The 18100-nt window shown below is 41.7% G+C and overlaps 1 protein-coding gene across 1 annotated transcript in view; it reads right to left on the bottom strand.

Moving 5' to 3' along the window:
• The window catches only part of IGBP1 (immunoglobulin binding protein 1), a 106581-nt gene extending 95495 nt beyond the window's left edge, over positions 1–11086 (bottom strand). Inside the window, exon 1 of the mRNA XM_086918329.1 lies at positions 10757–11086. Within this exon, the coding sequence (XP_086774455.1) occupies positions 10757–10971 (215 nt within the window). The 5' untranslated portion in view covers positions 10972–11086. The remainder of the gene's footprint in view (positions 1–10756) is intronic.
• Between the last annotated feature and the right edge of the window lie 7014 nt (positions 11087–18100).

Consider the following 18100-nt stretch of genomic DNA (forward strand, 5'->3'; position numbering starts at 1 on the left):
AGCACCAAAAATGTCCACGAGAATAGTTCTTGCACTCAGTAGGATGATTGAATGCCAAAGGTTGTGTTGGAGCTAAACGACTAAGATGCCATTTTTCACCATTTTCCAAAGTAACAGAATTCTGATGAACTTTAGCAATTTTCTTTGGAGAGCTAAATTTGCTCTGACCTTTACAAACCTTCCTAGGATTTTTAACAGAAACCCATTGCCCAACTTGCAACTGAACAGGTTTAGAACCAGGTTTGGTATTAAAATAAAACCTATTTTTGGTTTGAGATGCAGCAAGATTAAATTTTACTTCATCAACATCATAGAAAAACATTTCAATCTTCTTCATCCAACTAGGATTAGTTTTAGAAAGTGGTTTTCTACATCTCATAAGAGAAAATGGACTCATACCTAAAGAGGGATGCAGTGTCACGCGATAAGCCCAAAGCATTTTCAAAAACTCACTCTTCCATTCAAGTTTAGACTTCACACAACTGTAATGTACTTTTAATAATCCGGTTAAGTCTCTCCACAACTCCATTGCAAGAAGGATGATACAATGGGGACAGTTTATGTTTAATACCTTTAGAGACAAAGAACGACTGCATATCTTTAGACTTAAACTGTGAACCATTGTCTGTAAGGATGGATGCAGGATAGCCTTCTTGAACAAAATGTTTTTCTAAAAATCCAATAACACAGACAGCATTGACTTTATCAACCACTTCCAATTCAAACCACCTTGAAAACATGTCTACTAAAACCACGATAAATTTTACTGTTTGATCAAACCAAGAAATAGGACCCATAACGTCCATTGCCAAATCCTCCCAAGGAAGATTAGGAGAAGTTACTTCCCCCAATGGTGGATTAAAAGTTTTCTTAGATTTGTCAGAAGTTTCACAATTGACACATTCCCTAACGAATTTCTCAATTTTACCATCCATCCCAGGCCGCCAATACTGGTCTCTCACCCTAGATTTAGTACGAGAAATACCTGGATGACCTTCATGGGACAACTGAACAATTCTGTCTCTTAAGGATTCCGGAGGAATTATTTTATCACCTCTGCTAAGGAAATGATCACAAACAGAAAGCTCATCTCTGACTCCCAAAAACCTCTCAAGACATCAAATTTCCTTTTAGAAAAATCACTCCAACCAGAAACAACTTTAGACTTTACAATACCCAAAACACTGTCTTCAGAGTCAGCCTTAATCCACTGCTCTAGAGAAATGGAGTTAAAAACTTTATCATTAGAAACCACACTAGCAACTGAAAAATCATTCCAAGAGTTCCTATCAGCCTCAAAAATTGGCAAGGAAAACCTACTCAAAAAATCCGCAATCACATTTTTAGCTCCTGGAACATACTTAATTTCAAAAATGAAATCTTGTAAGCGCATAGACAACCTTGCTATACGAGCAGTAGCTTTAAAAAGACCATCATTTATTTATTTTTTTATTTTAAAAGTTTTATATAGCGCGGACATGATCTTTGCAGATATCAGAGCGCTTTACATAGATGGTGGCGTACTCATACCAATAAATCAATAAATCAAAACAGTACAAATAGGTTACATAGAGGGGTACATGATGGGGGCGTAATAATACAAATAAATCAGTAAATCAAACAGTACAACTAGGTTACATACGGGGTATGTGAGGGAGACTACTCATACAAGTAGGCAAAGGGGTCAAGCAGGTAGAAGCATGTAGTACAGTGTTAACAGAGTTCTAGATACTAGTTCAAGTGTATTTAGCCATGAGGATAGCTTTTACTTCTTTTTTAAAGAGTGTAGTGGATGGGATAAGCCTTGTTTCTGGAGGGAGAGAGTTCCAGATCCTAGGTGCCATTCCAGAGAAGGAGCGCTTATATGTTTTTTCCTTCCGGAATCTTCGCGGTTTCAGCAGAAGATTATTTGTGCCTCTAGTGTTTCTGGTTCCGCCAGAAATTGTCAATTTCTGGGCGAGGTAGCCGGGTGATTTAAGGTGAACCGCCTTGTGTGTCATGCAGGCGATTTTCAGGTGTATTCTGGCTTCAAATGGCAGCCAATTCAGGGCTCTCAGGTCAGGGGTAATGTGGGAGTGCTTTTTTGACCCAGTGATGAGTCTCGCTGCAGCGTTTAGGGAGGCTCTTAGGGGTGCGGTTGTGGTTAGGGGGAGTCCGACTAGTGCGGTGCTGCCGTATTCAATTCGGGGGATGACTATAGCTTGTACTGCGGTTTGGAAGTCTTTGGCTGGGAGGAAGGGTTTAAGTTTTCTCAGAGTATTGATCTGGAAGTTCACGCCCTTAGTTGCCTTGCTGATGTGTTGCTGCATGTTGAGATTGGTGTCAAGTGTAATGCCTAAAGATTTTGCTGAGTCCACGATGGTGGGTTGGACATTGAGTGCAGTTAGGTGTTTAAGCCAGGTTTGAGCAGTGGAGCTCTTAGCTGGAGGTGAGATCAGAAGGAACTCTGTTTTCAGGGCATTGAGTTTGAGGTGATTATCGGCAAGCCAGGATTGGGTGCATCTGATTGTTGCGTTCAGGAGCAGGATGTCATTGGGAGATTGTAATTTGAGATAAAGTTGGGTGTCATCGGCGTACATGTGAAAGTGAACATTGGATGCTTGTAGCAAGGTGGTGAGTGGTTCCATGACTAGGTTGAACAGAGTTGGGGATAAAGAGGAGCCCTGGGGGACTCCTAGCGTTACAGGTATTGGCGAGGACATCTGGTTGTTGCTCTTGAATTTCTGCGTCCTGTTGTGAAGAAAGGAAGTGAACCACTTGAGAACAGTTCCAGATAAGCCCATTCTTGTGTTTAGGAGTTCTAGCAGCTTCTCATGTTTAACGGTGTCGAATGCTGAAGAGAGATCAAGAAGGATGAGGAGGCAAGTGTCGTTTTGGTCTAGCATTTGAAGTGCGTCGTCAATTATGTGCGTCATGGCCGTTTCAGTATTGTGTCCCGCTCGGAAGCCTGACTGGTGCGGGTTGAGGAGATCAAATTGCTCAATGTGATTAGTCAATTGTAGTTGTGCGCATTTTTCTAGTAGTTTGGCGAGAGTGGGAATATTGGTGATGGGTCGGTAGTTGTTGGGGTCAGAGGGGTCGGCTGTGGGCTTTTTTAGTAGAGGTGTGACTTGACCAACTTTGAGGGAGTCAGGGATGCTTCCTTGTTGGAGAGAGCTGTTGACAATTTTAGTCCAGAGAGGGAGAAGCAGAGGGGTAAAGTCTTTTACTGCGGAGGCAGGCAAGGGGTCCGTGAGGTGATTGGATGGTTTCAGGGTGTTGAGCAGTTTACCAATTTCTTCTTCCGAGTATGTGCCAAAGGTTGACCATGTAGCATTGTTTTTTGGTTCAGCGGTTGCTGGGCACTGGGGTTTGGAATGGAGGCTTGCATCAATAAGGAGATCGCTTTTTATGTTGTCAGTTTTTTGGATAAAGAAAGCAGCGAAGTCTTCACAGGAGGGTGCTTTACTCGCAGTGTTAAGTGGTTGGGGTTGTTCCTTGGATTGCGATCTGATAAGCTCAAATAGTTTTCTCGGTCTGTTTTTTGCCTGGTCGAGCTGGCGGCTGAAGAAGTCTGATTTTGTACGTTTTATTTTCCTGAAGTAGGCGTTTCTCTTTTTCTTCAGGTCTTTTAGGTGCATTGCAGAGGGAGCTGCTCTCCAGATACGTTCAGCCATTCGCATGTCTCGTCTATCCTCATTGAGACTCCCGTCGTACCATGGGTTGGAGATTTTAGTGGTGACTCTTTTCAGCTGCATAGGTGCAGCCTCATTAATTATTGTGGTCATGGTATTGAGATAGTGGTCAGTCAGGGTTTGAACGTCCGTATCGTCTGTCGGTGGAAGAAGGAGATTGCGCCTGTTGGGGGGCAAAGAGCCTGGGTTGAGTTTTTTCATGTCTCTTTTCCAAACTTTCGGATTGGGGAATTGAGTCGGGTTGACTTTAACTTTTTCATTGATGAAGAATGTGATAATATGGTGATCTGACCAGTCACAGGGTTGGATGGACTCGAGTAGGACAGAGTCCTCTTTGGAGATGATCAGGTCAAGGATAGAGCCTTTCTCGTGGGTCGGGCTGTTGCATATTTGGGTGAGGTTAAGGGCGTCGAGGAAATTTTTAAGACTATTTACCACCGCGTCATTACGATCGTTCCAGTGGAGGTTAAAGTCCCCAAGGTATATTTGGGTGAGCTGCCGCCCGGAATTGGTTGAGATCATATCCATGATTTGTTGGGAAAAGGTGAAGTTGTCCCTGGGAGGGTGGTAAATGTTGTGAAGAGAGCATATCTCAGTACATATATCAGTAGTTAGCAACTTTGTAAGTGGTTTGTGATCAGATCTAACATAGAAAAATTTCCCCCACACAAATTTTCTGAAATGTTCCAGTGCCCACACAACAGCTAATGTTTCTCGCTCAATCACGGAATACTTTTCTTCAGTGGGAGTCAAAGATCTAGAAGCGAACGCAATTATCACTTCATGACTGTATTCAGAAATTTGACTCAAAACTGCACCCAATCCCTTTGAACTAGCATCCGTGGTTATAAATGTGGTGGCAGCTGGATCGAATCCTTGAAAATTTGGAGCACTACAAGCAGCTTTCAATACGAGATCAAAAGCTTGCTGACACTCTTCCGACCACACAAAGGACAAGATTACATTGAATTTTCCCTGTAACTGGAGATAAAGAATTATTAACGTCAGAATCATAGTCAGAAGAATCAGTGTCGTTAATACAGGAAACTTTGGGTCGTTGAAATGAACTTCTGTTGCAAACCTTAGCATAATGTCCTAGAACTCCACAATTAAGAGTATTTCACAGATCTTGCAGGACATTTGTCAAAACCAGCGTTGTGATTCCTATCCCCACAACGATAGCAAGCAAAAGTAGTATTGTTCTGATCGTACATCTGCTTAAAAATTGGTTTCTGCTTGAAAGAACCCTATTGAAATCCCTTGTTGGTTTGAAAATTCTTGTAATTCTTTTTCTTTGACATATCTTTAATGTTTTTATTGACAGAAATCTTGTTGACACCTGAAGTAGTAGACGTAGAGGCAATAGGAGATTCAGTTTGTTCTGAAAGAGCTTTGGAACTCCTGTCAGAAAGCTCTGCTTTTTTAAATAATGTAATTACATCTTTCAAACTAGACTCTCCTTCAATCCAAAGTCTATCTTGAATACTCTTATTTCTTGAGCAGACAACAACTTGGTCGCGGAAAAGTTCATCATGCAACACACCAAATTTACAATGCATGGCAAGTAGTTTTAGTTGCGAAACATACTCCTCTACAGACTCATTCTCTAACTGTTTTCTTTTGAAGAATGCTCGTCTAGTGACACCAATACAAACTGTAGGTGAATAATGTTCAGTCAAATCAGATAGATCAGGGGATTTTGACATTTTTAGTACAGCTCTATCAGGTTTCTGTATTTGATTGTAAACTCTTAATCCTTCTGGACTGAGACTATGCAAAAGCATTCTCATTTTACGTTCAGGTGTTAATATTCCAACATTGTCCTCTAAAGTGGCTATATAATTAAGGAAATAATCTTTCCATTCAGACCACTTAATGATTGGTTCACCAGGAGAAGTTAAAAATTCTTTAGGAGTACTAATATTGATGTTAATGCAAGAAGAAGATAACGAGCTGTTTGAAATAGAACCAGAATTACCTCCTGAGTTGTTATTACTCATGTTTTCCAATAAAATGAGAAAAGAGAACGAGAAGCAGATTTACCTCCTGAGTTGTTATTACTCATGTTTTCCAATAAAATGAGAAAAGAACGATTTTTTTTTAAATAGAACAAAATAAGTCGAATAAACTCATGCTGTAAGCGATAATGCAAGGATGTTGTAAAAATCCGTTGGATAGTTGAAGAATTGACGTGCTCAATGTGGAAAACGCTTCGAAGAAATAATTATTTGAATTCAAGATGGAGGCACGCACAACGTGTAGGTCATAACACGATCTGAGATGTGCGCTATCGCTTTTAGCACGTAAGGTCAAAGCAGCGCGACCTCCGACGTGCGTTACCTCTTCAGCGCGAACTCCGACGAGCGTGGCCTCTTAGCGTCTAAGGTAACTAAGCAACTGCACGAAAACAAAGAGTGCTCGAGGAGAACACAACTTACGTTGCTAAGCGTTGGAGCGTTGAGGTGCTCGAGGGTGCGCGCAACATCAACAAAGAAATTTTGAAGGTAAATGAAGCCTTAAAAGATGTACAAAGTCTTCGAAAACGTACCAAAGTAATTGTGGAAAAGAAAAAAAAAATGTTTAAAAAACAAAAAGTCAGGCTGTCAGTTCCATGAATGAAAATTAAATCCACGGTGTACTCACGGTTTCAAGTCAGTAAATTAGTTTCTAGAATAATAAAAAGTCAAATCCAACGGTGTATTCACAGTTTCAAGAAGAAAAAAAAATTGTAGAAAAACGAATAACTGAATTTTTTAAGGATTAATGTAAAAAAAATTAAAGATGAAGAATAAGTATTTCAAATTCCAATTCTTCTTACGGTTCTTTGATGATCCCGATCGTCGCCAGTTTTTGTAGTAACATAGAATTGGAAATAAATAGGAAATTCGGTTGAATTATAAAGTAGTTTAATCCATATAAAGAGCACGTCCTAGTACATCAACTGACTGCATGAACTGAAACCAGAGTACACACGAACACACTAGAACATAGAACTTTGCCATTCAAATGAGTACAACTAATGTGCTTAAAGGGAAACTCACATAATACCTTATTCAAATTCAAAAACCTTTATTTCGGTAAGAATATTACCATAAAAGACAATCACATTACACATATGTTAAAATGAGTTTGTACAATGAGTATAAAACGCATGAAAAAATGCATAAAAACATTACTGGAAGACACCTGCATGTAGTCCAACAGAACCATATTCAGCCCACAGTTTAGAGATATTTCCTTCTGATGAACCAAAGGGCGCCCAGGTATTTGGCCATTGCAAATACAATTTGGTGGGACATATCAGTTTTTAAAACTCTGTAAGCCTGCATGCACTTGTAGAATCCCAAGTTCCTGCATAGGGGGACAATCCAGTGCCTGCGAATCCCCTGGTAGGCAGGACAAAAGAAGAGAATGTGGAGCTCGCTTTCATCGGTGGTTCTGCAAGCAGGGCATGTACTGCTGGGATCTTGGTTCCATTTGGCCGTAAAAGATTTGATTGGAAGAGAGCCATGCCTCCACTGAAGATATAATTTTCTCAGTATGTTCGGATAAATTTTATCTAGAGTCAGTTCCATATTGTAATTCGCTTTATGGGAGAAAAAGGACTCTGTTAAGGGCCCAGGATCTAGATGGTTGAGGGTCTGTGAGAGTTTAAGTTCTCGATAGGACCTGGCTAGATCTTTTTTAGAGAGGGTTTGGCACTCGTTCTGAGGGTCGGACCACATGCCTGAGAAACCTGCAGCCACAAGTTTGTGCTTAATGTGGGCGAGCCATTTGATTTTTCCGGCGCCTGGTGTGGCTAGGATCTCTCGTAAACCTTCTCTGTAGCTATCCAACTCAGGGGTTGACCATAGTCTACGCCAAAAAGCCAGTGGGCGTAGAGCTAGCTCCTCATTAAGTGGTCGCAGGCCAAGGTCCATCCTCAGCGGGACGAGAGGGGTGCTCAGTGGTAACCCTACAAGGTTACGAATGAATCTGTTTTCCACCATCAGTAGTTTAGATGTATTTACGTGGCCCCAAAGTTCAGATCCGTAGAGGGCGGCCCCCTTGGCCTGAGATTTGTAGATCTGAAGTGGGGGGCCAATCGGCCTGAGCGAGGATTTATTATTTGCCATGAGCTTCATTACACCTCCCGAATGCTGGGTCAGTTTCAGTGCCGCTTTTTCCAGGTGGGAGCTCCAGGTAAATTTATCATTCACAATGATTCCTAGGTATTCAAAGGTTTTTACCCTTTCTAGTTTGGTGTTTAAGATGCTGGGACGGAAATGAAATTTCTGTGGTGGGTTGAAGACCATGAATTTAGTCTTTGTTGCGTTAATTTCTAGCCCATGGGTTCCACAGAAGTCCACAAAGCCATCAAGGGTGCACTGAATACCTTTTGCCGACTTTGATAAAAGCAGTGTATCGTCTGCGAACATTATGGCTGGCACCCTCTCGGAGGCCAGTTTCGGTGCATCGGAGTTGGTTACACCTGCTAGATGGGCAATTACCCCATTGACGTAGAGGCAGAACAGGGTTGGTGCGAGGACACAACCCTGCCTCACCCCCCTGCCAACGGGGAACTTCGCAGACAATTCTCCCATCCTGCCACATCTGACCTGGGCGTAGTTTTTAGAGTGGAGGCGTATTATCATGTTCAGGAGACCATCAGGGACCCCCAAGTTGTCAAGGACCTCCCACAACTTGTTCCTTGGTACCAGGTCGAACGCTGCCCTTAGGTCCACGAATACCGTGTAGAGGCTGCCACCCTCTAGTAGTACTGTTTTCCAGTGTATCATGGACAGACGAAAGACCTGGTCCACTGTGGAGACCTTTTCCCTGAAACCTGCCTGGAAGGGACTCAAGATGTTATAGTCCCTAATCCACTCGTGTAGGCGGTTTAGCAAAAGTTTCGAAAAGAGTTTCTGGGAAACATCAATTAGGCTTATGGGCCTATAGTTTGCAGGGAGGAGGGGCGAACCCTTTTTGAAAATTGGCACGATTTCAGCCCCTGGCCAGGTGGATGGAATTGGCAGGCCCTTCAGGATAGCATTGAATAGTACCCCTAGATAGGGGGCCCAAACACTGGGTTCATGTTTGTAGAGATCTCCTGGTAGCCTGTCTAGGCCCGGCGCCTTACCAGCAGACAGGGAGGAGATTGCCAGTGTGATTTCTTCTAGAGTGAAGCCCTCGATCCCAGTTATCCAGCTTGTAGCGACAGAGGACTCTCCACCATGTTTGCTACTTCCCTTGTCGCTGTTATGTGGGAGATATAGGTTTTTGAAGTGTTCCTCCCAGACGGACGATGCAATACAAGCCTCGACAGCTGCAAGAGGTTCGGGCGAGCCATGCCTAACAATTTGCCAGAATGTCCGCGAGTCTTGGTAGGCGAGGGCGGCTGTGATCTTTGACCAATTCTCCTCGTCCCATTCAATTTTTGCGGTGTGGAGGGCAGATTTGTAGGAAAGACGTTTCTCCCTGATTTCGGCGGGAGATTCTCGGGCCTTCAATGATTCGAGAAGGAGAGTTTTCGCTTGTCTGCAGGAGGAGTTATACCAAGTCGCTCTTCTCTTTTTGGGCTTGCGAAGCCTGGCCACTGGGTTCAGTATATCTGCAAGGTTGATACATAGCTCTGAGTGGATGTTCCCGAGTGCAGCCAAGTGATCCTGAGGGTCCAGGGTACTCATGGTGTTAGTCTCTGGTTCGCCCCCCAGTGAGTTCAGACAGCACTCTACTTCTGCCAGGGCAGGTGCGGTTAGAGCATAGAGTCTTTCAATGTTGGATGGATTTTCCAGCAGTTTGGTCCATTTGATTTTGCGTCTGTTACTAGTTAGCACTAGATCGGACTGGGGTGGTGCATTGGGATCTACCTTTTCTAGCTGACGATAGTCAGTAAATTAGTTTCTAGAATAATAAAAAGTCAAATCCAACGGTGTATTCACAGTTTCAAGAAGAAAAAAAAATTGTAGAAAAACGAATAACTGAATTTTTTAAGGATTAATGTAAAAAAAATTAAAGATGAAGAATAAGTATTTCAAATTCCAATTCTTCTTACGGTTCTTTGATGATCCCGATCGTCGCCAGTTTTTGTAGTAACATAGAATTGGAAATAAATAGGAAATTCGGTTGAATTATAAAGTAGTTTAATCCATATAAAGAGCACGTCCTAGTACATCAACTGACTGCATGAACTGAAACCAGAGTACACACGAACACACTAGAACATAGAACTTTGCCATTCAAATGAGTACAACTAATGTGCTTAAAGGGAAACTCACATAATACCTTATTCTACACCCAGGTTGGGAAATGGCCATTAATATGATACTTGTTGTGCATAAGCAATTCAGGACCATTATTCATTTCAGGAATGAAGTTTATTACCAACCTTGCTCACATCATGGGTCAGACTACGCACTTCGCTAATCATTCCTGCACCTAACATTTTGAAACGCAATTTCGAAAACTCCTTTTAACTCAGCAGGAGTAGTTCTATGTCTAAAACCCAATGAAAAAAAGTTATCAGTACAACTCCTACAATGTCTGCAGCCCAGATACATAATAAAGGGACATGGAAAGGTCGAAACTCTAGTCATGGTCACTCCTCCAAATAGTATTCACTGTTTTACGAGGCTGATATTGTGGAGTACCTGTTCTGCAGATAACTTTAAACTCAATGACAGTCTGCCAGTGAGAAGCACGTCTTCAGTGTCAAGTGAGAAAATCTGAACGAAAAGAAAGTTGTACGTACTTCTAGGGCTTTAGGTTGTGCTAATAAGTATACATTCTGATATCTTATTATTGTAATAATATTATAGGGATGTTTTCTGTTTACTTTTAATCATAATTATGTTTCACTTTCACACAGAAAATGAGTTTTTTGTGACACTGCTGCATTACTTGCTAGGCTGCTACACTGCACTGCCCAATAATAACTCTCTCTCTGGCTCAGACTAGGGAATACAAAAAGCAACCTGGCATCTGCTTGTGAGCGGTGTTGGGCTCTGCAAACGGCAATAAAAGATACATTGCCCTTCTCACGAGCACCCCACCGAGCTTGTGATGCTGTACCTGCCCGGAGAAATCGGCAGCCCCTGTCCTACCTGAACAAATCGAGCTCCGAGGCCATGCGCGTCGCCTGCTCCAGCTTCGCCAGGCCCAGTTTCACCTGCTGCTGCAGCGGCTCGGACCCCGCGGGCTCGTAGCTGCCTTCCACGGCCTCCAGCAGCCGCCAGCCCGACTGCAGCAGCTCGGCCAGCTTCGGGGTCTCCGGCTCTTCAGCCGAGCCCGGCGGTGGAGAGGACAGCTCCGCCGCCATGTTACAGCGGGCGGAAGAAGAAAGGCGAAAACGGTTTGATTGGGACCAGTGCAGCACCCGTAAAGTGTTGCAACAAGGACGCCATCTTAGTTAAGGTGATATCGATTCGGAATGTGATCGACGTCAGTTGCGTCATCTTAGTTAAGACCTCGTAAACTGCGCCATCTTGGTTAAGGCCTCGCGAGCTTCCTGCGGTAGCAATATAAAATGAGTCACTCGCCGCGCGGCCATCTTCAAACATGAATCTATGTTGGTTTTCTAAAGTAAACGGTATTTAAACAAGCATTAGTCCACTAGGCCACCCGACCCGGCTGGAATCCCATGGTCACAGGTTTGAGTCTGACAGACCCTCTCAGCCTTTTCTTCTCCCAAAGGCTGGTAAACCACAGGAGGTTTGGTGACAATAAATATCTGTCGTTTGTCAAGGAAGCAAACAGTCTCTTTGGGGTGAGCATGCAGGCGCTTTGGCAGGGCACGCGTTGTGCTACACCAAAGGTACTAGAGAAGCGGTTTGAGCCTTGATCAGATGCCCATTAGTTAGGAAGTTCAACTTTATGCCCATGAGTTAGAATAAATGACCAAATGCAAACATGTCTCGTGTTAAAATGTGCTCTCCCTAATTCCATAGTTCTTGGTGTGAAAATATAGTATGTTATGGTCCCTTGTGTAAGAGAGAAGCCGTGCTTGTTTTCACTGTTCCCACTGTCATTATGTGCAAGAGTCAAACATACTACAGCGCACAGCACCAGCAAGATGGCAAACATGAAGGAATCTGGCTTTTAAACATTACCAAAAAAGATCCAATATCTTGTTAAATGAATCATGTTCATGTCTAATGTCTTTATTATCAAAGAAAAGGCATAATGGGTGAACAGACGTTCTTACTAAAAACGAATAAACTGCTCTGTTTCATTTCTTTCACGTACATTTATGTTGCTGTTATGCTAACAAAGCAACTTCATATTGCCTCAGGTTTGGTTTCAACTTATACATATTAAAACTTGGAAAACCTCTACTTGTTCACTGTCTTATTGACTAAAGACAGCAAAAACAGAGCAAATTGAGGTGGCTGCCCTGATGTAACAAGCCCTCCATGATACAGGCTGCAGCAACCTACGGTCCACATTCCATTGCACTGGTGACAGAGCACTTTTGTACTGGCGAGGCTGCAATTTACACAGATCTTTACCTACCAGTTCAAAAGTGTGTTTGCAGGGACCTATCTGTGCGAGCACTGCACCAAGCGATGTTATATTTTTGACTTGTTGGTCAATCCAAGCCCTGTTGCAAGATTGGCCGCCACTGGTGCAAAATTGTTCAGTCATGGGCAATTCTTGCTACCCGGCCCCGTATCTGGTCTGCTCCTAAAGATGCAAGAACAACAAGAGGCAGTGCATGCACTGTCTCAGGCAAGACGTATAAAGGTGCTAGTCAGGATGCTAAAGGATTTAACACTGTCTCTCTTTTTATTATTTTTTATTATTAGTATTTTGTCAGCAAACAGTCAAAAAACACAGTACTAAAATACCAAAAAAAGGAACATATCAAATACAGATAACAAAGTATACAATCAATCCTTGATTTCTAGTTACAGGTTTACCTCATTAAAACACACAGCAGATCATTTGTTCATAATTTCATATCCATTTTGATACAGGGTACCACAGTTTCTGACCAAATATCTTTCTTCTCCTGCCTTTTGACTTATACATTGCCATCTCTAGGTGATATATCGATAGCAGTCTGGATTGCCAGTTATTAAAAACAGGTGGATCTACATCAAGCCATTGGGTTGTTACACAAAGTCGTTAAATTGACATACATATGAAAATAAACCTTTCCTCCAACTCAGACCTAGCCCCCCTACATTTTCTTGCAAACCTAATATAACCAATTCCGCCAACAATTGTATACAAATGCCTAAACTGATATTGAAAAAATATTCTATATCCTTAATAAACGTACTCAGTTAAGGACATTGAAAGAACATATGTATAGCATCTGCGACGACTTCCCCACATCGATTACATTTGCTTCCTCTATCAGAATTCCATTTGGCAATTTTTCCGGGGGTAATAGTATAGGTCGAATATTGGCATGAAATGCTGACTCTTCAGCGACCCATTGAATAGAACTTTAATAGACACTTCAAATATTCTGTCCATGTCAATTTTTTCCACCACTAATCTACTTTGCCATTTTTCCTCCCAAACTGATATATCATCCTCTAAGTTATTAATCATTAGTTGATAAATAGGACCAATTCTTGATCTTGAGCAAACAGCTTCCAGAATTTTGACTTTATTTAATATGACCTGATTTTGAGATATTTTCTGTTCAACAAAACTTCGAATCTGAAGATATTTAAAAAACTCAGTTCGTGCTATATTATATTTCTGTTGTAAAAATAGAAAAGAAACTACCTGACCCCCTAGAATTAAATCCCCCAAATGACGTATACCTCCCCGGTTCCATCTGATCATTACTTGATCTCTAAAGATGTCTGGTACTAAGGGACAGTTACTTAAGGGAGTATAATAACTCAAATTCAATTGTAAGCCAATTCTCTTTTTTACCTTATGCCATATGTCAAAGGCCGTCAAAATAATTTTAAATGTGGTCTTTTTGTAATAGCTAGGTTCAGTTATACGTACTAAACATTGTCAGACTTCTTCACCCAGTACCATCTCGTATATTGAAGGGCTAAATGCCTCCTCCCTATCAACATCTGGTTATAACAGGACCCCCATATGTTGCAATAAAGCAGCCCAATAATATAAATGAAAGCTAGGTATCCCCCAACCTCCTCTGACTCTAGGTAGTATGCACCATTTCATGGCCCTCCTAGTCCTGTGGAAGTTCCACAAAAATCTACCACACATTCTATCGATTTGTGCAAAAACAGCCGCAGGGACAAGTAGAGGAATCGTACAAAATAAATATAAAAAATTTGGAAATGTAAGCATTTTTAAAACATTGCTACGCCCGTATAAAGAAAGATGTAGATTATTTAGCCGCTCTAAGGTCTTCTTCGCTGAACCTAAAATTGGGTCAAAATTTAGACGAACAATCTCATCTATTTTTGGTGAGATTTTAACTCCTAAATATATGGCACTTGAGTCAAAACCCATATCATTTGGACGCCCATTTCTGAATGAAGTAACTGTGTCTTTGCTACATTCAATTTATACCCCGACTGTACCCCAAATATGTCTGCAGCTTCCACTATCATGCGCATCACCTTCTTAATGTCTGCCGTAACTATGGCGATGTCGTCCGCATATGCGAACACCTTGTATGCTACATTATGTATCCTGACAGGTTCAATTCCAATGTTATTTTCTAGTCTATTTAAAAAAGGCTCAATGTATAACGCAAATAACAAGGGGCAACAGGGACAGCCTTGTCTCGTACCCCTTGTTATTACTATATTTCCAGAAAGCCTACCCGAGATACATATAGAAGCCTTTGACTGAGCATACAAAGCCTGAATTGCCATTATGAATTCCCTCGGGAAACCCTTCCAAACTAAGACAGACCATAAAACCCCCCAGGAAACCCTGTCAAATGCCTTTTCGGCATGTAACAGGGCCATCGCTACAGGGGAATTAGTGGCTTGAGACCAATCTAACATGAAATGATTCTTTTAATATGGTCTGTTGTGTCTCGAATCTTTATAAACCCATGCTGTCTTTTAAAAACTAAACTGGACATTATATCATTTAGCCTATTGGCAATTATTTTAGAGTAGACTTTGCTATCTGTATTAAGCAGTGAAATTGGTCTATAAGACCCCATATCCAATTCTGACTTACCCTTTTTCTTAGAAATTACTATAACAGCTTCCGACCAAGAATCAGGGGGTTACCCATAAAGGAAAGCTGACAGACTTCTACTAGTTCTTTTCTTAAGAATATGTCTAAAAGTGCGGTAAAACTCTAAAGGAATACTGTCAGGGCTCATAGCCTTACCTGAAGCTAAGCCTAGTATAGCAATTTCACATTCTTCCCAGGTTATAGGTGCAGACAAAAGTGTTCTTTGCACTTCTATAAGTTCTATAGATTCTAAATCTCTAAGGTAATCCCCAACTCTTGAACCCCCTATGTCATCAATCGGAGCACTATACAGTGATTGACAGAAACATTGAAATGCTTCTATAATGCCCTCTTTAGTTTCTTGAAGTACACCATTTATATCGATAATCTTGGATATGTCGCTGAACGCTGCTTTTTGCCTTAGTCTTTTTGCCTAAATTCTGCCAGTTTTTTCCCCAAATTCATATGCCTCTTTTTTATTTTGGGAATACTTTGCTGCCAATTGATCTGCCATATTAGAGTAAACTGCTGCTCTCTTAATAGTAAGCTCTCTTTGAGCTATGGACACGCCAAGCCCTTGCCTAATTACATCTGCTAACGTATGTTCTACTAAAATCAACATTGCGCAGTCCTTCTTATATTTGTCTCGTATTTTTATACGCCGCATATTTGCATAGCTAAGAGTTTCTCCCCTAACAGTGGCCTTAAAAGTGTCCCAAACTATTTTAATTGAAGCCGTCCCTTTATTAAATCTAAAAAACTCCTGAAGCACCTTTGCCATAGATTGGCAATATTCATCATCCAGTAACAGACTTCTGTCAAAAGACCAAGGGCGGATACCTTCTCCCATCTGGGAGTCCAATTTAACTTCAAAGATTATGGGATTGTGATCAGAAATACGTTTAGGTAAGATCTCCAAATTAACTTTCCCTCTAAATTGTGATGAAGTGAAAAAATAATCCAGCCGAAAAAATTTGCTATGTGGGGCCGAAAAGAGTGTGTATCCTGGCTGATCTACATATGTACTATTCCAGACATCAAACAGCCCATGATCCATCATTAATTCTCGTAAAGCTGTAAATACCGGCTGCTTTCTCCTCCATATACAGCGTATTCATTCTAGTATCAAAGTTAGCCTCAATATGGATATTCAAATCACCACATAAAACCACTGGTTGAGGCCACTGAGCCAATTCAGTATTCAAAAACCTCATGAGCTCAGAGTCATCCAGATTCGGACCATACACTGTGCACAACGTAAATCTTTGTTGACCAATCTTAATCTCAACGATTGCCCAGCGGCCCCATTTGTCTCCCAGGAGCCTTATACATGAGCCGAGACCCCGTTTCATGAGGATAGCTACCCCTCGCTTCACCCCAGTTTGTTTGGAACAAGCTCCCAGGTCTAACCCCAAATTCTTCAGACATCCCCTCTTCCCCATGCTATATGCGTCTCTTGCAAACATAATATATCAATTGATGACAGCTGCACAATTTTGGCTAGCATTTCTCTTTTCTTTAAATCATTAAGCCCACAGATATTAAGTGAACATATCTTTAATTTTCTATCCATATCTCACCAGAAAATTCCCCGGCCTGAAAAACCATAATTATCGGCCTTTCTACTGTTTTTTTTTTCTGACCCATCCCTGCGAGATGATTTTTGGAAAAAACATAAACTTAGTTTGCAGACCATCATGACTGTTGCTGACTTTTCACCCCCCCTTCACCCACACCCACACCCACACCCCTTCCCCTCAACACCCACCCAGTGGCCCATTTCCACCACACACCCAACCCAACACATGAGACACAAGGACTGTCAGTCCCTGAAGAGATGGAATGCCGCCCCCCCTACCTGATTGGAGAGAGAATACCAAATCTTAATATATAAAAAAACAAGCTTTTCCTAGACAGTATCTTATACAAAAGAAAGAAACAAAATCACTGAATACAAGACCCAACACTGGTTATAGAGAAATCAAAAACTCTTTAGCCTCAATCTCGGAGAAAAAAAACCTTGTCTGACCTTTGGCTATAACTTTGAGTTTGGCAGGATTTTGGAGATAAACAGTTACTCCTTTTTCCTGGAACCCAGGTATAAGCTGGCGCAAATGCCAACGTTTAGTAACAGTTGCCTGACAGAAATCAGGTCTAACGAAAAAATTACATTCCTTCGCCAGCCTTTTTTTATCCGGCCTTGCCAGCCCAAAAACAGCCTCCCTTGCAAGGAAATTATTAAAATGCACAAGAATAGCTCTTGGGCGATCTTCTTCTCCTTGCCTGGGTTTCCTCACAGTAAATGGGAATCTATGTGCCCTAGTTATCTCTATAGACCAGTCCCAAAGAGTCAGTTCCGGAAATGTCTCAGTAAAGAGTTCACACACAAACTTCCGAATGTCCGTTTCTTCCTTTTTTTCTGAGATGCCTAAAATACGCAAATTATTGCGTCACACTTGATTTTCCAACTCAGACAGTTTGTAGCTAATGTCATCGCAATGAGCTTTAATAGAGCTTAATTCCGATTTCTGAGCAGCCAGATCATCTTCTAGAGCTGAAATTCTAGATTCAGCTTCTGTAACTCTCAGGGCCGTATCAGAACAGATTTTGATTACTCGCCGAACAGGATTTTGTACCATGTGACATGTTGCTTGTGTGTGGGTATTCTCTAGATTTATCTCAGCTCTATGCTCCATCATAGTTTTGTAGTTCATAGACAAGGTTATTTCCTGAGCCGAGCTCTGTTCAGCCCTGATTAATCCTGAATCAAGATTTATAGTTTCTGCTGGCTCTATCTCTATCTCAACCAGCATATTCTCAGCAAAGACTGTTTCACCATCTCACTGCTCATTCTTTGAATTCGAGCCTCGCGCTCCTCTGGTTTTCAACTTCTTAACCGTTGTAACAGGGGAGGTCTCCTTCGATCTTAGCCCATCTGTACTACTACCCTCATCATGGTAGTCTGCCCAGTCTTTGCTTAGGTTAGTGCTCTTATCAGATGAATGATCCGACATGGAATAAAAATTATCGACTGCTTCTTGTGACCCAGTCAAATCTTGAGAAGATGTGCCTTCCTGGAGTGACAATACATTAGTCTCTGCCACCAGGCTATCTACACTAGCAAGCAGCTCTCCAGATCAAACAGTCTTGAGTGACATCTCCCACAATGCCTCCCTCTATGCTTTCGTTATTTAGGATTTCTTTCTCCTGCTCAGAGCTAGCTGTCAGCAACATTGTAGCTTCATCGCTTATTTCCAAAGATACAATTTCACGAGACAGGGAAGCACTGTCTGCTTCCTGATTCAGTGTACCAA

The sequence above is a fragment of the Lissotriton vulgaris genome, chromosome 4_1 (genome assembly GCF_964263255.1).
Source record: "Lissotriton vulgaris chromosome 4_1, aLisVul1.2, whole genome shotgun sequence".
NCBI classification, from domain to species: domain Eukaryota; kingdom Metazoa; phylum Chordata; class Amphibia; order Caudata; family Salamandridae; genus Lissotriton; species Lissotriton vulgaris.